This window comes from Hemicordylus capensis, chromosome 7, assembly GCF_027244095.1.
Source record: "Hemicordylus capensis ecotype Gifberg chromosome 7, rHemCap1.1.pri, whole genome shotgun sequence".
Lineage (NCBI taxonomy): Eukaryota > Metazoa > Chordata > Lepidosauria > Squamata > Cordylidae > Hemicordylus > Hemicordylus capensis.
Window position 1 is genome coordinate 27,452,603 of NC_069663.1, and position 23,677 is coordinate 27,476,279.

Here is a 23,677-nt window from a genome sequence, read left to right on the forward strand (position 1 = left end):
TTTGTGTGGATTTCAGTTGTAAGCCACTTGGGGGGCCATTTTTGGCTGAGAAGTGGGGTAGAGATAAAGCACTGGCTTTATAGAATCCCTAACTTTATTCATTCCTAGATGATTGCTTCGAATTCTGGGGAGATGTTGGTGAGGTCTTATGCTGGTCATGGTTGGCATGCATCTAGGTGCTGAGTGTTTCAGGACAAGACATGTGTGAAATCTGCTGAGCATCGTCAAAACCTTGTAAAATTCAAAATGGGATTTTGGCTTCTTTGGCTGCTTGATGGCTGGCAGAGAAATAATTGCATCAACAAGATTCCCCCCCCCCCGTGCCTCTTGCAGCTGATCATAAAGCTACTTCTGTGTGTTGACTGTTTTGTTGGGGGGGGGGCTTGCCAGTCACTGACATCTGTCTTGCTTTGTCCAAGTACTTTGAAAGGTTGAGACAAAAGAAACAGTAGCAGTGATGGCTGAGAAGATTATGCATAGCAGAACTATCAGGAAGAGCCTCTAACACCAGAAAATGGAAGAGAAGCAGACAGCTCCAAAAAGCCATCATCAGAATTACTGCATGCTGATGTAATTTACTTGGAATGCACTTTTGAAGAAATGGATGCCATGGCACAAATCTTCTTATTGAGAGAGTTGCCTGATTTAACACACATGCACACACCAGAAACCTGGATTTCAGAACTAAAAGTAGCCACAGATTATTCAAAATCTTCAAATCCGTGACGAGTTCTATTTAGACAATATTACCCAAGTGTGCTGCTTTGCTAGGAGTGATTTTTGGTTACAGAATATCTTTCTTCGGACCCCTGGTGGCAGCAAAGGGGGATCTCCCATTCCATCGTCAGTGGATTTGAGTAAAAACAAAAACCCACCCGCAAGGAGTCCATATGATTATCCAGACCTGTTGTGAGATTTACATTTTTCTTCCCCGAAATCTAAGCATTTTATGTCACAGCTGACTGTATATGCAATGATTGCAGCTTCTGGTCCTCAGACACCGCGATGCCCATCAAGGCTGTCACAACAGACCAAAAAGATACCACAAGTTTGTGTTGGTGATAGATGGTGGCTTATTGCTAGCAAGACACACTTTTCCTTGGCAAAAAAGATGCAAGGCGCAAGGCCGTGGTCTCTTGGACTGTCTGACACCTTTCCTTGGCATCAAATCTGCTCTGAAATTGGGAGAAACTGCATATGTGGAGTGCAGGCAACCTGTTTTTAGATATGACATGGGCAATTAGATATGACATGGACAATATAAATGACCAAATGTTCTAAAGAAATGGAAAGATTTAAAGCTCACTCCCTGAATTGAATAAGGCTGCAGGGTGACGTCATGTGTCAAGTTTGGATACTTCTTTATTGTTTAATATCTCCCTTCAGGTTTTAAAAATAAATGTGTGTACACACACATCATTCCTGAGATATTTTGTGGCTTTAACACCCACCAAGAGCTGATAAGGAAGGAAGGAAGTTGAAAGTTTAGACACCAGAAATACCTGTGGTTCAGGGAGCTTATTTTGATAGCTTAATTTGAATTATGCTGGACCTCTCAGAAAGTGGTTCTACCCCAGAACGTTGGATCTTGTGTTCAGACAGGTAGCGCTCTTGTGTGAGAGGCGGTGAGTGGCAAACAGTACATGGGCTGGCCCTTGACATGCCGTCTTCACTAGATATTTCCAGCTGCATAAGAGTGGGTGCTGCAGTCTGGAGTTAATGTTCGTCTTACTCTTGTTTCAAAAATCACAGAGTCCAGATAGCCCTGTGCATGCATTCGTGTACCCCAGTGTGCTGCTGTGGGCTCTCCAGATTTTGCATTTTAATTGCAGCAGCTTGTGCTGCAGTCCCCCCGCCCCCAGCTTTCTGAAACTTGTTTTGGGAGATGGAAAGAGCAGGAATGAGAGAAAGGGAGGACCTGGGAGGCCAGAGCATGCTTAGATGCTCCCATGCATGGACTGAAGCTCTTCTCCTAGTTTTTTATATCCTGCCTTGTATGTGGGCTGGCTACTTGTAAGAACTCAGCCATGCTGTGCTTGGAAATGTTGGGTTGAAATCATTCGGGCTTTTGTGGAGGGTTCCTGCCAAAGAAAAGAACATTTAGACAAATTTGGCAAATTAAGTATGGCTGTAGAACTCTGAACCTCAGTTGGCTGAAGTGTAAAGACAAATGCAATGGGTGGTGGTGGTGTAGATGGCAATATTAAATAAATGTATCAAAAGATTAGGGTACTCTTTTGTTCTCCATAGCGGCCTTGCATGAGATGTGCATCTCTCCTGTTTTCTTAAAGCCATGTTATACTAATCAGATTGTCAAACCAGATTTGTCACAATACTTTGCTTCTAGTCCCCTTGGCACTTGCAAGCGAGGGTTCTTGATTGTGAACGACAGTATCTCAAAATACTACCCTTGCTGAGCCAGACATTTGCATGCTTGGCCCATTCAAGCTTTGGGATCTGTGTTGTTTTAGCAGAAGTATTTTGTAAAATTGCAGAAAGGAAGCTAAATATAGTTTGGATAAGTGCGTTGAGAGTCTGATTTTACTGGCTCATAAAAATGAGAGGTTTTTATGTGAAAGCACAGATTCTGAGTGCAGTCTATTTGATACATCTAGGCTAAGGATCCTTGAGACTGACACTGTGGAATAGGACGGGTTGTAAATGGGAGGAGGAATAATAATAATAATTATTATTATTATTTATAGCCTCCCCATAACAAATTGTTCTCTGGGCGGCTTACAACACAACATTAAAACATATTAAAACAAGCTAAAAACACACAATAAAAGAAAGAAAAGAAAATGCAAAACAAAACAATGTAAAATCAGATCAAAATTTAAAAGGCCTGAGTGAACAAAAAGGTCTTCACCTGGTGTCTAAAAGAACCAAGTGATGAAGCCAGGTGAACTTCACTGGGGAGGCTATTCCATAAATGGGGTGCCATCACTGAAAAGGCCTTTCTCCAATAGCCACCTGCCTCACTTCGTTTGGCAGGGGCCCCTTGGAGGAGGACATCCGAAGAAGATCCTGTGGTCTGGGTTGGGACATATGGGGCAGGGTGCGCTCTCAAGTAACCTGGTCCCAAGCCATTTAGAGCTTTAAAGATTAACACTAGCACTTTGAATTGGGCTCAGAAACAGACTGGGAGCCAGTGCAGCTGATGAAGCACTGGTGTAATATGCTCCAAACATCCAGTCCCAGTTAAAAATCTTGCAGCTTTTGTAAGGTAAAGTTGTGCCGTCAAGTCGGTGTCAACTCCTGGCGACCACAGAGCCATGTGGTTTTTCTTTACCATTGCCTCCTCCCGCACAGCATATAGTTCAGCCTTTCAGCATCTTCCTATATCGGTGCTGCCCGATAATAGGTGTTTCCCATAGTCTGGGGAACATACCAGCGGGGATTTGAACCAGCAAAAGAGGAGTTTGGATAACTTCATGGTGGAGAGGTCCATCCTGCCTGTGATTCTGGCCTTGTTTTTTCTGATAGAAAAGAGAGTTTTCTGATAGAATTGCCGTGGGTCCTGAAAAAGAGTTAACCAGCTCATCTCTCACACATGTGGTTTCTGTCTGAGTTCCCTTGTTAGGAGATGGGAGTTGTGGAGTTTCCCACAGACTCGCTTACTTCTGCTGCATGCACTCAGATTCTAGCAGAATGATGCCTTGGGACCAAACGGTGCATCCCATGAGCGAGCTAGCTGTGATGGTAAAAGCAGCCACGGAGCGGGGCTCCCAGCTGGGTTGGAGTGGCAGTGCTGGGGAAAGTGGGAGTCAGTCCTCCCTCTCTTCGCAGTGTTCCTGATCGCTGTGCCCACGAGCTGCTACTAGCCATCAATGCAGCAGGGACAAATGACACCTTGCAGAGCACTCAGGTTAGCTGTGCTGTGCTGCTTCCACCCCAGAGCCCCCTGTGGCTGCTTTAAGTAACAATTGGAATTTCTGGAGTCTCTTGTCATGGATCTCGTCTGTGTATGGTGTATTTTAGTCCTTGGAGAACAGATTGGGAACTGCAGGTTGCCACTTTAATGTCTGGTTAGATGTATTTTGAGCTAGGTTTGCTAGAATGCTTTTCAAGGCACTTGGCAGCTAAGGAGGCTTCTCTCTTGCATTCTCCCAAGCCATTCCTCCTCAGTCTTCCCTTTTCTTTCGGCACATGGAATTCCCTCCCCCAGGAGATCTGGTTGGCCCCTCTCCCCTGATCTTTCGGCACTCTTTAAGGATGCATCTTTTTAGACTGGTGTTCCTCACTACTAGTTTAGTAATTTTTAGGATGGTTTTTATTCTGATTTATCCAGTGTTGCTGTTCTTGTGGTTGCATCAACATTTCTCTGTGTTTTGTCTTAGATTGTGTAGGCCACCTTGGAACTTCACGTGAAAGGCGGGATAGAAAAATTTAAAATAAAAGATATGCTCAAGGTCATTGTAATGGCTTGCCGCTGTTCCTTAGTATGTGTAGCCTGCCTGGTCTTGAGTGTGGCCAAGATTGGTGTAAAACAGGATTCTGTAACATAAACATGGAAGTGGATTGCAGGAAATATCCAGCCTGTTGTTAAACATTGCTGTTTCTGAATTGTGAAGTTGAGTGGCTTTTACAATGCACTTGCATTCCTCTCGGTTCACTGTGTGGTTTGTAAGCTGTCACTGGCTCACGCCTCTCCTGTTCTCATAAGCAAGTAATGTGTAGAGCTTATCGTGGAGAGAAGAAACGGAGAAACCACAGATCTGTTGCAAAACCCTCAACGTTCTGGTGGAGTGTGTGTGTGCCTGTGCAATTAAGGGCTTGATAATTGTGAAGCCATCTTGCAGGTTTCGGAGCCTCAAGTTGTGTGCTTGCTCTTTATGCAGTCTGGCTTTTAGGACAAAAATGGCTCAGATATCTGATTTTGCTCTTAGTGTTTGTTGTGCATCAGGCTGGCATGTGCTGACGGATTCCGTAGCACCCGTGTTCCTGCTGCAGAAATGGGACAAATGAGGCTAGCTTTGTTGAGCACTAGGTGGCGGGGGAAGCATTCAAGGTCAGGCTTGCTATCTGGAGTACCGCGCTTGTGGAGGCTTAATGAGTGCGTTCGGATATTCAAATGGCCCTTCATGTCTTTTGCTGGCTCTTTGCACTTGCCTTTTGATTTTTCTCTCTGGGCCCTGCTGGGTGTATGAAAATGGAACCAGTGCAGATGGTTGCTTAACTAGCCACCTTTTTGTCACGGTAACACGGCAGCAGTGTGTGTTCTGAGATCTCCAGGTGACAAGGAACCAGAGGGCAGCTGCAAGCAATGTGGCAAGACGCTGTGTTTGGAAGGGAGGCACATGGAAGCCTAGAAGGTTTTGCATGCAAAACCTACAGGAGGCAGTCCCGCCTTCTCCAACCTAGAGCCAGAAAGCACAGTTTGAGAGCTGCAGTTGCTGTTTGTTCCTGTCGCAGAGCTGCCTAAGATGGTGGTGGTCCTGAGGCAGAAATTTCGCATGGCACACTCCACTGGACATTTTTCTGTGCAAGCCCCATTTAAAAGAAGGGGACTTGCGGAATAGCACAGTAGGCTTGTGCAGGAGAATTCCCCAATGGCTTGCACTCAGAGGGCCACTCTGCCACCTTGAATGGTGCCCATAATCCATGTCCGAGGTAATCTCTTTATCTTGCAGGTTGCCTCTGAGCAGATGGTTGTGTTTGTGTGTACACGTACACTTAACAGTTTTCTTCAGAGGTAGGCTGTGGTGTTGTTGGTTGACAAGTTTTGTTTGGACTCTAGGCAGGCAGCAGACAAATGGTGGCGGCAGCAGCTGCTCCGCCCCCTCTCCCCGGCACATGGGCACATCAGTCCTTTTGTTCCCAGTTTGGAATCCTGCAGCCCTCTGGGCTGGTCCATTAACCCAGTTTCCCTCCCTGAGGAGGTGAATTGCTTTCTACGAAACAAGGTCCCTGTACAGGCCGCCTCTATGGCAATTAAGAGCTTTTAAAGCTATGCCGTTGATGACCTGTACTCTGAATAAATCCTCTTCACTCCGGGCTCACCTACCATCAGCCTATCCCTGAACTGCCAGGCAGGCATTCTGCTTTTATCTTGCCAAATACTGGCTTTTCAGAAAGCAGCAATTAAAACCATCGCTACTAAATTGAGGCGCTCTGCTCTTACTGCAACTACTTCTCCCTGCTTATTGTTTCATCATGGAAGAAGGCCTTGCTTCTCGCGAGGGCAGCCAGCTTTGCTGCCTGATGTCCACTTGCTCTTTTTTATATGTATATGCCAGTTTCCTTATATTGCTATTCAAAGTGGCTGCAACCAGCAACTGTTAAAACAGTGAACAGCTTATTTAAAAGAACACCCATCGAAACAACACAGTAGAGCTTAACCCTTAAAAGGTGACCAAGCCCACTGCAACATAGAATTGCATTTATTTAGCATTGTAGCTTGTTCAGAGCATTTCACCTACTTCACCTGCATGTCATCTTGCAACAGCCCTGTCAAGTAGGCAGATGTGGGGCTGGAGGAGGGGGGAGCCCGCAAGGTCCAAGTGTTGTGAGCTGCCCAGAGAACAATTTGTTATGCGGCAGCTAACAAATAGAGTTGTTTGATTTGATGTTTATTGATTGTCATTATTAAGTGGGAGTTGCTTAGACCAGAGCTTCATCTTTTCTTTCATCTGACTGCAGCACCTGTGTGTGAGTAGCTCTGTGTGCAGGCATTTGTCCTATGCTGGTACTGAAGCAAAGCAAAGCGTTCGGGAGTTTCCACCATTCACTATCTCCATGTACCTGGGGTGCCTCAGGAATGGGTCTCTTGACTCAGGCGGCATTCCTCATAGCTAGAGGACTTAAATGTTCTAGCCTGGAGTTTGCTTTTACTTTAATGTGATTTGCTGTGCCTATTGTATTGTATATGGTGCGGAGCCTGATGTGTTCTGGCTTTTGACTTTTGTGTATCTGATCATTGATTGTAAATAAATTTCTCTTCTCTCACTTACACCACACTATTCAGCCAGCATGGGTTCTCACAACCACTTATAGCAGGGCTTCTCCACCTTGGGTCCCAGGATATCGTAGGACTTCAGTTCCTATACTGGCCTTTAGCCATTGTGGCTGGGGATTATGGGAGTTGAAGTCCAACAACAACTGGGGGCCCAGGTTTGAGAACCCCTGACTTAAAGATCAGTCTCAAAAAATTCAGCATGCTAAGGATGCATTGGGGTGGGAGGGGCAGGAGGAGAAATGGGGGTGGGGGGGTGCTTCAAGGCTCTAATTCTAACTTCATGTTTTTTTCATCCCTGCATTTTGTTTTGCCCTTCTGCAAAGCTGCTTGGCGGGCTTCTTCCTTCTACAACTCTCCAGCTGTCCTTTCTTTTTAAAAGAAGCGAGTTCTAGTTGTCAGAGGAAAAGTTGCCCCCGTTTCCTGATGTTTCTATTTTGCACATTGAACAGCAATATAATTTTAATATGAAATAGCAAGCCATCATTTCCTAATCTCTGTGATAATGGATATCTGCACCTCAGTTTTTTCCAGGCAGAAGACTTGGTGTTCTCTGTTCAAGATGTTTCTGCTCTGGTGCTGTAGTCTTCAGATTTGCATCTTTGCTCTAGCTTAATTTATTTTCCTTTTAAGCAGGGTTGAGTACTGAAGGTATCTACCGGGTGAGTGGAAACAAGTCTGAAATGGAGAGTTTACAGCGGCAGTTTGATCAAGGTAAGGCCCGTCCCTTTGCTGTTGCCCCGGAGCACCAGATCTCTCCAGGGCTAGATTGCTCCAACTCAAAGTTGGAAATCTGTCTTAATTATCATATTCAAATAATTGCTAACAAGCATAACACTACATATATGTGTAGTAGTAGTAAATAGTAACACAAGGAAATCTCGGATTGCAAAATATGTTCCCAAAGTTGGTGAGAGATTCGTATTCACTTCAGCAGCAGCAGCACCTGAATTAGTGTGCACTTGTTCTCTATGTGCTGAAAATTGTAAATATATCACCCAGCTGCTGTAGTTAACCAGTAGGGAGCCTGGCAGTTGCAAAGACCATCCCCTTTCAGTCACTGATAGGTCCTGATCTGAGCTACTCTGCCCCTGGATTGGTTTAGGAGGGCACTTCTAGGGCGCACTTGCTGCTACCACTGGGGCCGTGCCAGGGGTCCACTGGCCTGGCCCCCCATGGGAGACCTCGGGCTAGGCTAGAGTGAGGGAGTCCCTTGCTTGGCTTTCCCTTAGAAATCTACACATGGAAGCCGAGCCCACCTTGCACTCTGAATACCTACATGGTGGAAAGGTGGGATTTAAACGTTTTAAATAAATCCATGTGGTTTTTATAGCAACAGTAGCTGAAACGTCAGTCAGAATCTTGTGTGTGTGATCTGCCCCCTTTTAGCAAAATGGCTAAAACGGGGGCAGATGACTTTGACTGACAAGTTCTAACCATTAAATCCTCTCCTTGCAGATCACAATCTGGACCTTGCAGAGAAGGACTTCACTGTGAATGCTGTAGCTGGAGCCATGAAGAGCTTTTTCTCAGAACTGCCTGACCCCCTGGTACCCTACAATATGCAGATTGAGCTAGTGGAGGCCCACAGTAAGTATTACACCAGTTTGTGATACTAAAATGCTTATTTTTAGAGCATTGGAGGGCTTTCAAATTATTATTATTATTATTATTATTAGTAGTAGTAGTAGTAGTAGTAGTAGTATGTATTATTTAGTACATCTATATACTGCCCTATACAACAAGGTCCCTGGGCAGTTCACAATATAAAACCATTATAACATTTAACTTAATTAAAACAATTTAAAATACAATAAAAACTCTAAAACTGAAGCTTTAAAATGATAAACTAAACAGTATGTTTTTAGGTCCTCCTTATAAACATTCAGGGAAGGGGGAGAACTAATTTTGTTAGGAAGCGCGTTCCAGAGAGCTGTGGCAACTCAAGAAAAGGCCCAAGACAGCCCAACATAGAACGCATTGCAGTAGTCAAGTCTAGATGTTACCAGCATATGCACCACTGTTTTAAGGTCATTGATCTCCAGAAATGGATGTAGCTAGTGGATCAGCTGCAGCTGATAGAAAGCACTCCTGGCCGCTGCCTCAACCTGAGAAATCAAAGAGAGGTTTGGGTCCAGAAGTACTCCCAGACTACGTACCTGCTCTTTCCGGGAGAGTACGAACCCGTCTAGAACAGGCAGATCTAAATGCTTCCTAAGTCTCGACCTCCCATATTGAGTACCTTCATCTTGCTTGGATTCAGCCTCCGCTTGTTCTCCTTCTTCCAGCCATCATTGCCTCCAGGCAGGCATTTAGGAAAGTTAGGCCATTTCCTGATGAAGCTGACATGGAGAAATAGATTTGGGTGTCATCAGCATACTGATAACACCCTGCACCAAATCCCCTAATGATCTCTCCTGGCGGCTTCATGTAGACGTTAAAAAGCATTGGAGACAGTATCGAGCCTTGCTCTTGTTTTGAAGAGCAACAGTCTCCAAGCGACACCATCTGGAACCTATCCGAGAGGTAGGAACGGAACCACTGCAAAGCCGTGCCTCCCTCTTCCAAACCCTTCATACACCCCAGAAGGATACCATGGTTGATGGTATTGAAAGCTGCCGAGAGATCCAAAAGGATCAACAGTCACATTCCCCCTGTCAATTCCTAATTAATCCCTCTTTGCTTCCTATTTAATGTCAGATCCCCCGCCGCCCCGTGAATACTTCCTTGGTCCTTTTAATCTTTTCCCTGATTCCCCACCTCTCTGTTCTTTAGGATCTGCTGTATATCCAAGGGTACTTTTGCAGATGCCTGAAGCCCCAGGCATGATTGGCTGCATTCCTTGGGCGGAAAATGGCCTCCAGCTTGTTAAGTTCAAATCCAACTGCAGGAATTTTTGAAAAAATCTCTTCGCTTCCCCCCTCCCTATGAAGCTGCTACATAACTTCATTTAGAGAGCTGCTCCTGATCTTTAAAAAGGGTGTATTTTTCAGTCTCATACGCTTCTGTCTCTTGACAGAAGCACCATCTGACAAGATAGCTGTGTTTCTTGATAGTCATCTGAGTGCCTCCATTTATCTTTCACAGAGCCACACAGGCCCCGGGGTAATCTACCAAGTGAAGCTGCAGTTGGGCAACTTCAATGTCTAGTTGAATGGGGCTTTCACAGAAATCCAATAAAGCCCTAACTCCTACCTCAGGATTGTGTTACAGCAGGGCTTCTTGGGTCCCCCACACATGGTTGGTCTGCAATGCTCATCAGCCCCAGCCACGATGGTCAAAGGCATTATGGGAGTTGTAGGCCAACAAGATCCGGGGACCCAGTTTTGAGAACCCCTGTGTTAAGGGCTGTCTCAAGAGTATTTTTGACAGGTAGCCCTCTCTGAACCAGGCCTGACTTACACATACAGCAGCATGAGATGGTAGAATGGATTGTACCACTTTAGGCTGCAGCTGATGGGGAACAGCTGGAGGGTGGGGGAGAAACTGAACAGATTTCTCTTGGCAAGTAATGGGCACTTGCACCACAAGGAGAGGACTGGGTGGCAACCCAGACTTATAAGAAACTGTTCCGTGTCCCAAAAGGGCACTCAGTCTAAACATAAACACTGAATAGACAACCACCACTGGAGCAATCCTGCTCTGGGGTTGGATTGGGCCAGTTGCTCGCTCCCTGCCAACTAGAGGAGAACCACCACTTTTGAAAGGGGCCTCTTTGCCCAGTTAGCAGGGAATGTGTGTTTACAATACAAGGAGGAGGGAGCATAGAGAAGCTGCACTGTGACCCCCCACCCCCACTTTCAGAACAGTGTCTGTGAATAGATTTGAATCTTGCTGTGGCACCATCTAGAGCTGGGAAGGAGAAGAGCATCGAAAATAACTCTATTGTGTACGCGAATTGCTGAGGCAGCATCTTCTAGATTTAAGTCCTCACCCCCCACAACAGCAGTACAGTCTTGGTCAGAAAAAATCTGTGGAGTCTAGTGTGACACAGTTTTCAGAAAACACAGATTCACCTGTTTGCCATTGTACTGAATGAAAGTCTATCCAAATCACTGCTTTGAGTGAGCCCCTTTCCAGCAGAGAATCGGTGTCAGGAGAGAAGGTGAGGTGGCTGCCTGAAGGGTGGCCAGTTCTCGGCTGCAGAGGAATACCCAAGGGCAGTTGTAAGCCCCAGGTCCGAGACCACCAAGAGCAATCCCTACTTGAATCAGGCTTCTGTTCGTTTTGGAAGGACCCCCACCTACCCACCATCCCCACTTACATTGTTACCAGTTTAACCCGTGCAAGTTAAAGGCCAGTTGGCATATTTATTTGAATCCTCATAACAACAATGAGTTTGCTGAGGCCTTTTGTAAGCTGCTTTTAGCAATATTTGTAAAAGCAGAATGCTAATCTGATGCCTCCCACTCACACATTCTCCTAAATTGCACACGGGAAGCCTTAAAACCAAGCAAGCTTTCTTGCCTGCCTGCAGATTTGGAAGGAATGTGTATGACAAGCTAGACCTGTCCAAACAGTTGCCATTACTGCTCTGTCTCTTAAGGACACTCTCGGGCTGACTACGTGCTTTTGTTATAATCCTGACGATGCTCTCTCCAGTATTTTTTTAAAATTCTAGCCTTCATTATTATTCATAAACTGGGAAGCATGTAACAGACAGCAGGTAACGTTGGCTTGGATCCAAAGGCACCCTTCTGCTGTTGGAAAGCCTCTTGGAAGGGTTGTTTCGGCCCTAGTGGAAGAGCTTTGTGCGGGGAAAGCAACCCCAAATCCAAAAAGATCTGCACGAGCCTTTGCATTGGCTCTTGTTAGTATCTTTTTATGGCCCACCAGAGTTTATATGCTACCACCTGTGCCTTCATTATTCACCATCTTGTTATGTAATGCAGTGTGAGAAGTCTTTTGCTCACGCTTGCTCAAGAGTTCGTAACACTGCGCTTCTGAAATAAATTATCTCCTTCTGCTCATGGTTCTTTGGATCCAAGCCATTGTATTTCAACTCCCCAGCAGTTTCCAACTCCATATCAAGATCCGCCCCCCCCCCAGCTGAGCCAAGTTCTTAATATTTGAGGATAACAGTCGAAAAGAGAAACTGTGTTGAATTAATGAGACATGTACACTGAATGTGGCTTGGCACATGTCATGTCTGTTATAAAATGAGAAAATTATTTTAACTGCCTGCAAAATAGTTACAATCCTCCAGCATGAAGCTCTTGGTGTTTAACAAATGGCCCACATTTGCTGTTTGTGTTGGCTGGCAGGCAACTCCCTTGTCTGAGTAAAATTCTCAGATGGTTTGGTGACTGGGGAAAGTCTTGTAGGATTTCCATCCTGCATTTTATTCTTTGATCAGTAGCTCGTCATTATTTGCTGTGTTGTGGATTCCTCAAGTTGCATTTGGACAGCTGAGGACCACTAATGCTTTATTTGCTGCTTGAAAAATTCTAAATTCTGCGACTCCTTCCCCTCCACAGAGATCAACGACAGAGAGCAGAAGTTGCATGCACTTAAAGAGGTTCTGAAGAAATTTCCGAAGGAGAACCACGAGGTCTTCAAATATGTGATCTCTCATTTGAACAAGTATGTTGGAGGCATGTTCCATCCCTCTGAGATGCCAGTGGGGGAGGGGGTGTTGTCCCCTTAGTTTTAGCAGTTGCCTTTGTAAAGAGCGAACACGGGCTCGTTTCACAGCCACAATAGGGCTGCAGAGCCTGCCTGAAGTGAACTTGTTCCCTGACATTTCTCCCAATTAAGCAAGCCTGCATTTATCAGGGGTCTCATTAAGTTTGGTGAATTTTGTTAGTCCAGAAATTGGCAGCAACGCTCCGGTAGAGGCTGTGTCTAGCCTGCCATCTCCCAGTTTCATTAGCCACAGGGCATTTGCTACTTGGTGGAGGTCACGTTTGCAAGGCTGTACTCTCACATTCCCTCCTAATGAGTCCAAAAGAGCGACCAGCCCTGTGGATGCTGTCCTCACAGCCACTAGCACAGTTACAGCCACCTTGGAACATTTAAAGGGTGTTCAGAGTGTCACTCTGGCAACCTTGCAGCTTAAAAAAGGAAAGAAAGATGGAAAGCTGTGGGTTCTCAAATACATCCTCGCGCTCCTGTGTTAATCTCTGTGTTTGGTTTTGGATTGATATCTGGGGCTTTTTAGTTTGGAAAAGAGGCGACTACAGGGAGACATGGTAGAGGCTTATAAAATTTTGCGTGGAGTAGAGAGCAGTGGATAGCCCAAAAGCTTTCCTGCCAAGTCTTCAGCGCAGCCCTCTCGCCGCCATGGCCGATGAGACTTGTGCTCACATTCTTGGCCAAGCACTGTGTCCACGGAGGGCACTCTATAAAAATGTTGCAGATTCTGTCATTGCTGTCAGAAAGCATAGGGCATGCCTTCCGCTTGCACGCCAGCACATTTTGTGTCTGTTCTTGGAAGACTGCTGGAGGGTGTTAGAGGGCCTCCAGCATCTTCTCTGCAGTTGTGAGCGGGCCTCACTAACCTCGTGTCCTGGTGTCTCCGTGTCTTGCAGGGTGAGCCACAACAGCAGGACCAACCTGATGACGAGTGAGAACCTCTCCATTTGCTTCTGGCCCACCTTAATGAGACCCGACTTCAGCACGATGGACGCGCTGACTGCCACCCGTATTTATCAGACAATCATAGAACTCTTCATCCAGCAGTGCCCCTTCTTTTTCTACAATCGCCCCATCCTCGAGCCCCCCGGTGCCATGCCCAGCTCCCCCTCCGCCATCTGTGCCAGCATGCCTTTCCTCTCCTCCACCCCTGTGATGGCCCAGCCATCTCCTCCACAGACTCCCCCTCCCTCACCGCAGTCTCCTCTCCAGTCCCTTCTCCCGCCCCAGCTTCAAGCAGAGCAGCACACACTGTGAACCTTGGCCCAGCCGGGAATGGAGGTCTGCTTCTGTTCTTGCACACGGAACGGATTGGCAACTCGGCCCCAGCCCCTCTTGGCCCTCTCTCTTCCCCGCCACTCTGCTGCAGAGCATCAGCCGGATGGAGTGGGGACACCATGGAGCCTCAGACCCACTCAGAGCCTTCCCCGTGCCTCAGTGCCTGGCACAGAAGGGCCAGCTCGGTTAAGGACGACGACGGACGTTTCTTTGAGCAGGGGAGAGGTCTGGGCCACTCTTGGCTGAACCTGTTCGATCAGGATCAATTCTGACCCCGGCAGACCTGTAGACTGGCGTGAACACTGCCAAGCTCGGACTGGTGGCTCTGGACAAGTGAGTCTTGCCTCTGCATGGACCGCCTAGAGCTGGACAGGATACGGAGCCCCTCCAGACACATTCCACGTGCTGTAACCAAGGCCTATCCTGTACTGCTGGACAACTCATCTATGTTAGGGGGACCATAATTTCAGCTTAGACCAATTCACACTACCCCGCCATAGCTGCTCTGAAGGTCTGGACCAACACTTCTGAAAGGCTTTTTATGTTTTGGCAAGGCCAGAATGTAACTCTTTTTGTGACTTTTAAGTAATGGCCAATCAAAGTGGGAAGAAACACACACACAAAGAACACTACAAAAAAAAAAATGAAATGCTCCTGCCATCTGCTGGTTGGGTTGTTTTTAATCTGGCAAAGAAGTGTGAGACAGTGAGGCTCCTTTTTACTTGAGCAGAGAACTTGCCTACTTGGGTACAGTAGAGAGTTCCAGGGTGGGTGAGTGGAGGCAGCTAAGGTTGGTCTAGCTGTCTTCCTTGGACAAATCACTACATATCTCTCGCCACCCTCCCTCCCCACCAGACAGAATATTGGTGTTAGCACTTAACAGAGAGGAAAGAGAGAGAGAGGGGTGAGCGTGTACATGTTTTGCAAACACGGTTGATGTTTTGCTGTCTGACTTGGGTTTTGATTCCTTTTGAACACTTTGTTGATGGAAATACTTGGTGTGTGTGTGTGTGTGTTTGAATGCAAGTGGTGGGGATAGAATCACAGCTTCTAAAAACAGTGCCACTAGAAATGTTTTTAAGCATAAAACACAATGCAGAAATGAAATTGTGCGAGTGGAAGTCTGCCTTTCCCCCTCAGCCTCGGAGTTGGGAGAGGCAAAGAGCATGACCAGTGCTGTTTTGGTCGCCCTCCGTTAATGGCGTTGCTGTGGTCTTCTGGAGTAACTGAGTACATTGCAGTTTTGGAGACCCAGAACCAATGTCTGTGCAGAAAGAGACTCAACCCTCACCCAAACAGAAAGTGTACTTTACTGATCTGCTGTTGGGTTCAAATTATACCCCAAGTAAGGGAGTTGCTTTAAGCATAACACTAGCTGCAAAGAAGAAGAAAGACAACCCTGTTGGCAGTACAGGAATAGACTGGAGTCAGTGAGTGACATTTTTGTCCATACAAACATGGCGCTGAGCAGCAAGTGCTCGTCCATTTCCTAGGCAATGCATTTGGAGTGCAAAATGACCCCAGCCCCATCAGCGTTTACGAAACCATTCAAGTGAGGAGGGCAGTTGATCTTAGCCGCGTTGAGGAATGTGGAGTTGTAGAGAACTGAAATCAACCCTCCTATTTGGGTGAGGGTTGTTTTAAAAAAACACGCAGACCTCCTCAAGCCTCTTTTCCCATCAAACCGCCTCGGCTCCATTGCTCTTAAGTGGCCTGGGGGGGGGGGCACTGCGGAGGCCCCCTGCAGCCAGTCTCCCTTTGAACTGTTTGGTGTATGGATTTCTGCTGCTCATGGCCATGACGAAGCTCACTGGGGGGTGGGGTGGGGAATCCAGTCGATGGCAGGTTCTCAAAGCCCTTGGGCCAAACATCCACCCATGTGGGGAGTAGCTCTTTTGCCAGCCCCCCTGCAGATGTGCAGTGCATCTCTAGTGTACCATGCAGACCTTTGCCTGCTGTTCCTGGGCCTGGCACCTGAGCAGCTCATGCCCACCCAGCCCCCGCCACAGCCCTGGCTTCATGCTGTGCATGTTTGTGCGCAGTGGTGTGTGCCCAGCACCACTGTCATGTGCCCTTGCACAGCACACTGCCAGTCACCACTTTCCCATTGCCCATGCCCAAAGCTGCTTCTCATCATCGCTCAAACTTGTGGTCTTCTCTGCTCTCTTCTGGCCAGGGGTGTGGCTGACATTCAGCGCACCTGGCTGTGCTGTTCTGTGACCTCTTGTTTGTTTCCATGCGCCTTGTGTGGAGCTCCCGGGCAGGCAGGAGCTCATCCGTGAACCACTAGCAGGCAACCAGTCCCTATTTCCAGTGCAGGCATCATTGAAATGAATGGTGGTTGTGTAGCAGAAATGCCCAGTCGAGTGAGTGAGTGTGTGGAGTCGGCTGACTCTCAGTAACAGGGCAGCTTTTAACTGGAGTTTCCATGGTACCACTGGGAGGACGAAAGGCAGCAGACCCTATGCCATCCTTTCTGTCTCTTCGCACTTTAAAGCAGAATCTGTCGTTTATCGCTGTTTTCAGCATTTCAAGGACATCCGAGTTGAATTCAGTGGGTGTGGTGAACCCAAACACCTTCCAGAATAAAACCATCTTTGTCCTGCTCCCCTCTGAGATACAGAGCCCCCTCTTCAGCAAATTGACTCTCCTTTGAATAAGCTGAATTTTCTTTTAGAAAACACATACACACACACTTAGAAGCTGTATCGGTGGCAGGACCACATGTGTGGAAGTACTGCTTCCGAGCATCCCCCCCCCCCCAAGTTCTGAATTCTCATGCGTTAAAATTTTGTGTAAATATTGAAATTTTTTCGTTGGTGTTTGAGACTGTTAAAAGGCAAATGAAATACCCTGCTACCCTTTAATTATGCATGCCTAACACTAAAAAGAAATCCACGGGGAAGAGTAGGACAGAAGTGCTGGAAGGTTTCCCCTCTGACCTTCACCTGACAAGGACGGGGGTTGCTTCATCTGTGCTTGGTTGTGGTTTTGAACTGCTAAGCAGTGGGGTTTGCCCCAAGCCACGCAGGCTGGGAATACCCCTCCCTATCGGGGCCAGTGACTACTGTGGTGTGTGCAAGGTATGTTTCTGTGCCTTCTCTCTGGGTCTGCTGCTCAGCCTCTCTCTGTCGGACCTCTTAACAAGGATTGAGGGGGCAGTCTTACTTGCTAGGCTATCTTGAATATGTTAGGACATTTTGGACTTGGACTGAGCTTTTTCCAGTTGCTCGTGGCCTGCTCCACCTTGACTTCCCCCACCCCCAGCTGATTATTGCCTGCTGATGGTAATTCAGACAAATCAATTTGCTGCTGTTGGCTGTGTTGAGTGAAAGAGAAGTTCATGGCCTGCTCTGAGAACTTGCCCTGATTGGAGGCTCCTGCGGCGGGGGCAGCGGCAGGCCTTTCGGTTCTCGCCAGCTGTCAATCGGTAGCCTTGCAATTCTGACCTCAGTTGCTGTGTGGGGGGAGCGGGGGGGGCGTGTGCAGTAGGAAGTGGCATGCTTCTCTCTGCTGCTGCCTGGTTCCCTTGAAGCTGTGAGTCAAGGAGGCCTGCTTTGTTTGTAGGATGGGAATTGTGTACCTCGTATATATGTTAGAAAATAAGGGTGGTCCTCTAGGAATGGCCCTTCCCAGTTCCATCCGAGATGCGTGCAGTCTTAGAAGCCTGCTGGAGATGTACCGGTAAGCTTAGTGGCCCACTGTGGGGGAAGAGGGATTTCCTGCAAGGCCAAGAGGACAACCGCTGTGTTAGTTTTCGGTCCATGATGTCTGTCCCTCTGCGGGAGCGACCAGACCAGGCCATCTCTGCAAATCTCTCTTGCTCTGCCTGCTCTGCACACTGCCACCCCCACCCCTTTGCAGATGTCCTCCTAGCACACTGGACTAAATCCACCTCTCTCCCCGCCCCCACCTCCCCAAGGGGAAAAAGAACCACACTACCTAAGACGCTGGTTGCAAAGGGCTCTTTTGAGGTGGTTGCTTGTGTGGAGGAGTGGATCTCCGGCACCCACCCCCCGCTCTGCCTGGCCGGTGCTGCTGCTTTGCACGCGTGGCTGGGTGCCACTTCTGTCTTGTGCCAGCGTCGTCACGTCGCTTTGTGCAGCACTAATATTCCTTGACTTTTCCATGGCTGAAGCAGCACTTCTGAGCTGGGGGGGGGGGGGCACAGAGGCCCCTCTGGTCCCAGCAGGACTCGGCCCCGGCTTCTCCTTCCAGTCGTCTGCAAACAGCCGCCCCTTCCACTGGCCCCCCGTAACCTTTTGTGCCTGTCCATACTCGTTAGTGGCAGAATCCTTCCAAAGTGTTCATTTGCACAAGTTGGGCTCCCGCGTGCATTTTTTTCACAGAAGCCTGTGAGGGCCTCCCTTGGCAATCCGTGTTTCTCTGTGGGGAGTGAGGGGGACTGTCCCTTAGTGGATCTTTCCCAAGAAGATCTCTGGACCTTGCTGTTCCACGGTGGTTTTAAAGTGCCACAATCTCCTGCCGCTCGCCTCCCTTTAAAGGACAAACCCATCCTCCAGCCCTGTGGAGGTGGGGGGGGTTCTGGCAAACATTTCAAGGCTGGCCCACCAGCTTTGCTTCCTGGGAGCAACCTGGTACTTCGTGGTTCATCAGCTGAATTACGTGTGCAACATCTCTCTTTTTTTTTAAAGTATTCTTTTTAAAATAGTGTTTTTTGTTTTGGTTTTTTAAAAAAAGGGGGGAAAGCAACCCAGCAGGATTCCTTTTAAGGTTCATAATTGCTTGTCTGGATTATTCGTCATTGATTTTGGTGACTCCACAGCCGTGATCAGAGTCTGACTTGGCATTTTTGTACAGCTGGCTTTGGGTTGCCTCACGGGTGGGGATGGGCTTTGTAGTCCTCAGGCCAAACTGGGACTCCCACTCACCCCCCGCCCACTAGCTTAGTCTGTCTCTCTCTAAACTGGAGCTCTGGGTTAGTCTTCTGTAGAACTTCAAGCGAGGGGAGCATCCCTAACCCTTCTGCCGCCGCTGTGATAGAGCCTAGATTTTACTGTTAGGTTTAACCACACACACACCCTTTTTAAAAAAAAATTGAAATACAATAGAAATATTGTATTTTAAATGTAGTTTAAAGCAGGGCATAAGTTATTGTTTTTTAAAAAAAATCCCCCCCCTTTATGTTTTAAAAAAAGTCTCTGTCTTTCAAATTATATGGGAGTAAAAGTTGTCCTGAAAAGTTGAGTTTAGTCCTGCAGTCAGCTCTCTCTTTTTCTTATCTTTTCTTATCTTTTTGCTTCCTGGTACTTGTATTTTCACATGTAAAATGATCTCTCTCTATGTTGAATTAACATTTTTTGAGCTCAAAACGAAAGAAAAATATTAATGGTAATAAAAATGTGTTAGTAGTTCCAGCTGAGTATGTGCCCCAACAGTTTTTTTTTTTTAACCACAAGCAAACAAAAAATATCGAAAGATCTGTATGTAAAGAAAAGTATAATGGTTATTTCTCTGTACTTCTAGGAGCCTAACAACTTCCTTTAGTTATTGGTGATAGAATATATTTCCTTTTTTATGCTTCTTTTAAGGACATTTTTAACAACCTATGGTTCTTTCCCCCACCCCAGGCCAATCCAATTAGTGCATGATAATGTTGAAAGCTCTGGGCCACAAAAAGCCCTTTTTCTGCTGAGTTTAAAAGAAAAAAAAATCATGTATTTGCTACAGAGTATTGTATGTGTCTCAATGGGAATGGTGTAAAAACTTAAAGGCCTTACGTGATATGTATCATAGTTAATAAATCATCTTGTACAAAAAAAGAGCTCCCTCCCAACCCACCCATGCGGCTGTTTCTGCTCATGCCTCTCCATAGGCGCACACACAGATTCTTTGTCTGGTTCTGCTTCTTTGTCTCCTCCAGAGAAACATTTGCTCGTTGCCGGCTGCTTTACAGCCCAGTAGGGGAACCTCGGCACTGCGGAGAGCTGGGGAAAGGAGGGAATGGCTTTGACCTCCCAGGGGAAGGAGGATTAGTCCCAGCGGATGGAGCCGGTTGCAGCTGTCCTCCTTGGCTTTATGGCACCCACCCGAGGGCCTCTGGAGCTCGTTGGTCCTTGGCACTGTGTGGACCGCCTGAGGGTGTGTTGTGCATCCGTAGCTTGGATGGACAAGCGCAGAGCCTTGCTCCTGAGCCTGGCCTCTAAGCTCTGGTTGCAAAGAAGAAAAAACCAAGATTCCTTCGTCTGCCCGCAAGCAGCTTCACATTGGATCTCTGTTAAGATAACCGAAGTTGCGGAAGCAGGTTTGCTTTTTGGAATGGTAGGAATGAGGGAGTCCTCGGACTCGCTCACCTAGTCTCCCTGCCCTGCTGCCATGAGTGCCGCCATACCTGGTTAAGATGCTGCGTTCTGTGGAAAGTCCAAGCAGCATCTACTGAGTAAGGGGCCAGAAGGTCATCCAAGTTGATCTTGCATCCTGAAACTGGTTCCACCGTCCAGCAACTTGAAAAGCAACTCCACAGGGCAAGCCAAGCCACCTACTGTGCAAGTGGCAGATGCTTCATAGTTTTGCTACTGCAACCTGGGTGAAGATCCTTCAGCCTCTCCCTGCAGCAAGCTTGAAGCAATGCTGGTTTGTTTTCTCTCTCACAGGGAGCGGGGCTGGGTATGAATCCTACACTTCCAGTCTAAAGCAGTCCCTGGTGTGCTGGGACATACATCAGAGCCCCACAAGCAAGACCCTTCATTTTGTTAAGACTTGTTCTAGTGAATAAAGCAAGGTAATCTACAGGAGGAGCTGTTGGCATGTAGCTCTGAGACACTACAGTTTCTGTTTTAGAGGTCTCGATTATAAAGCGCCGGTGTCGAGTTCTTTCTCATAGAACTGGTTCAAGAGCATTAGCCGCTGTGTGCATCGTTTTCTGTATGTTGATCAGAGATTCCCAACCTTGAGTCTTTGGATATCACTGGACTACAGCTCCCATCGTCCCTGGCATTTGTCCACTGTGCTTGGGGATGATGGGAGCTGTAGTCCAGTAGCATCTGGGAACCCAAGTTTGGAAATTATTGCATAGAAAATCCAGATGTGCTGGGCTTTGAAAACCAGTGGCAGTCACTTGCTACAGCTGCGACAAGGGAGGGCAAGTATGGATGTTGGGACTGGTTTCCTTGCTGTAAATTGTTCTCACAACGCTTTGGGTGGCTTTAAAAAACATAAAGCAAAACAACCAAATCCATTTGGCACATTTGAAGTGCCCTGGCGAGGCAGAGCGGTTTCAGAGGGTTCTGATCTGTTGACACAGAGAAACTTCTGGCTACCCCAAACCCAGAGTCCGGCAAGGCTGGCCTCTTCCTGTGAACACAAGGAACCTGTTCTTTCAGGGGCTGCACCAAGGCCTGGTTTTCTTCCTCTCTCTCCCTCTCCCATAAGGCCGTTGCTGCCCCCTAGCGCCAAGCCCCATCCTTGGACGAAGGATTCCGACTTCGAGCCTCCTGTTATTCAACAGAAGAGTATCAGTCTGTGCAGAAGCATTCAATCCAGATGAAGATGAAGATGAAGAAGATACAGAACCAAGGGTAGTTCATCCCAAAACAGATGAGCAGAGGTGCAGGTTACAGGAAGCATGTAAAGATAGCCTCCTCTTCAAAAAAGCCCCATCCTTGAGCTAAAATCCGTTGTCAGGCAAGCGGTCCCAAAGGCGGGAAGCAGCCAAGCCTGGTGCATTTAGGAGTGGAGCCTGAAGGGCTCTCAAAAGAGTGAGCAATGGCTTTTCAATAAATCAGCCAAACAGTATAAAATGGATGTCAGTGGGTCCCGGGGGTGGGGTGGGGATAGGTCACTTAGTTAAAGCAGGAAGCTGCCTTCCACGTTTGGTCCCCCTTGCTCAGTATTGTCTACACTCACTGGCAGCGGCTCTCCAGGGTCTTAGACGGATAGTACCCAGCTCTGCTGAGAGATGCTGCCAAGGATTGACCCAGGGTCCTGAATGCAAAGCAGATGCTTTACCACTGAGCTTACGGCCCCATTCCCAACTGGAAACTGGGAAAACCAGGGGCAAAGACTTCCTTCCTCTGGCAGTGTAAGGACATCAAGCCTCATGGGGAGAGAGGAAGTGTCAAACAGCGGACAGCATCACGGCAATCCTGCTCATCGAGGGCTTCTCGACCTTTGATCCCCAAATATTGATGGACGGACGGTGGCTCCCATTATGCCCATCCTTTGGCCTCTGTGGGCAGGGTTGATGGGAGTTGTAGTCCACCAACAGCTGGGGGCCCAGGTTTGAGAACCCTGCAGTGAAGGCTTTGGAGATTAAAGCCTTCAGCTTAACTTGTGTCCTGAACCAAGCTGGGAGCCAGCCTTCGACATGGTAAAAGTTAAAGTGTGCCGTCGTGTCGATTCCGACTCCTGGCGCCCACAGAGCCCTGTGGCTTTATTTGGTAGTATACAGGAGGGGTTGACCATGGCCGCCTCCTGCGCAGTCTGAGATGGTGCCTTTCAGCATCTTCCTATATTACTGCTGCCCGATATAGTAGTAGGAACGGCAACCTTCTGCTTGTTAGTCAAGCATTTCCCCACTACACCATGATGTGGTAGGGTACATGTAATAATCTAGCCGCTGTGTTTTCCACTGGCTGAGGTTTCCAAAGAGTCTTGAAAGGCAACCCCTGCTTTCCCACAGAACTCTTAGTTGTATTTTCATTCATACCAGTTAGGTTAGTATGGTTTCTGGAGACCTGAGCTTGCCGTTGGGGCCTTTGTTCTATGCATGTACATAGAGCATGTAGTTTGTGTCTTTCACATTAATAAATTTAGGATAAGGTCTTTGCTCTGAGGCGCTCACAATCAAACCTGACCAAAGTAAGGATACGGGGAAGCAAAGTCAGCAGCAATGTTACGTGACACTTGAGTTTTGTGATGTTTAGTGGCAAGTCTTGAAGCCTTGAGCTTGTTTTGTCTTCCCTCCCTTTGGCATCGGATCTTCTGCACCATCTGGGGCATTCCCCTAGGGCAATCCAGCTCTCCCTCTTAAAGCCCTCCTGGGGAAGGAGGGACCTCTCCTCTCCTCCTACTGATGATGATGAAGTGCCGTCAACTCTGAGTGACCACATAGATAGATTCCCTCCAGGATGATCTGTCTTCAACTTGGCATTTAAGATCTCTCAGTGGTGCATTCATGGCTGTCGTGATCGAGGCCATCCACCTTGCCACTGGTCGTCCTCTTCTTTCCTTCAACTTTCCCCAGCATTATGGGCTTATCAAGGGAGCTGGGTCCTTGCATAATGTGTCCGAAGTATGAGAATCTGAGCCTGGTCATTTGTGCCTCGAGTCAAACTCCTCCTAATACTTTTACCCAAATGTCCTAAATAAAAACTGTAGTGCAAACTTCTGAGAAGTCCCAGCAGGTGGCAGCACATCCACAGGCTTCTTTCTCCGCTTCTCCCTCTCTGGCAGTAGGCAAGAGGAGCAACCAGAGGACCAGCGGTGATCGGGGATTCTAAACTCAGCAACTGGCCAGGAAACCTCCAAAAAGACTTCCTGCTCAAAGGCAACCAAAGAACAGTCCTATCCTACAGGTGACAAGGAGCACCGAGGCAGAGGAAGAACTGATGAGCAAAAGGACAGCAAGAGAGGCACAGGTCAGTCAGCAACCCTTGTTGGGTCTGCAAATGACCCAGAGATCTAGCAGTAGGAGCCCAACCAACCTTCTCCTCATCCTACACCACTTCGGCCTGAAAAGATTTACAGAGCTGCTCCTGTATTTCCCACCCCACACTTTAAAATCTGTCGAAACTGAATCTTTGCCTGGTGGTTTCGATTTTGGACTAGATAGTTTAGAATGTCTGGCAT

General features: G+C 47.5%; 1 protein-coding gene across 2 annotated transcripts in view; it reads left to right on the forward strand.

Moving 5' to 3' along the window:
• The window catches only part of ARHGAP35 (Rho GTPase activating protein 35), a 72,922-nt gene extending 53,272 nt beyond the window's left edge, over positions 1-19,650 (forward strand). The window contains exons 4-7 of one of the 2 annotated variants that reach the window (XM_053267338.1): positions 7,589-7,669; positions 8,414-8,545; positions 12,433-12,538; positions 13,486-19,650. In XM_053267338.1, the coding sequence (XP_053123313.1) occupies positions 7,589-7,669; positions 8,414-8,545; positions 12,433-12,538; positions 13,486-13,846 (680 nt within the window). In that variant the 3' untranslated portion in view covers positions 13,847-19,650. The remainder of the gene's footprint in view (positions 1-7,588; positions 7,670-8,413; positions 8,546-12,432; positions 12,539-13,485) is intronic. The other variant, XM_053267339.1, reaches the window with a different exon arrangement.
• The last annotated feature ends 4,027 nt before the right edge of the window (positions 19,651-23,677 follow it).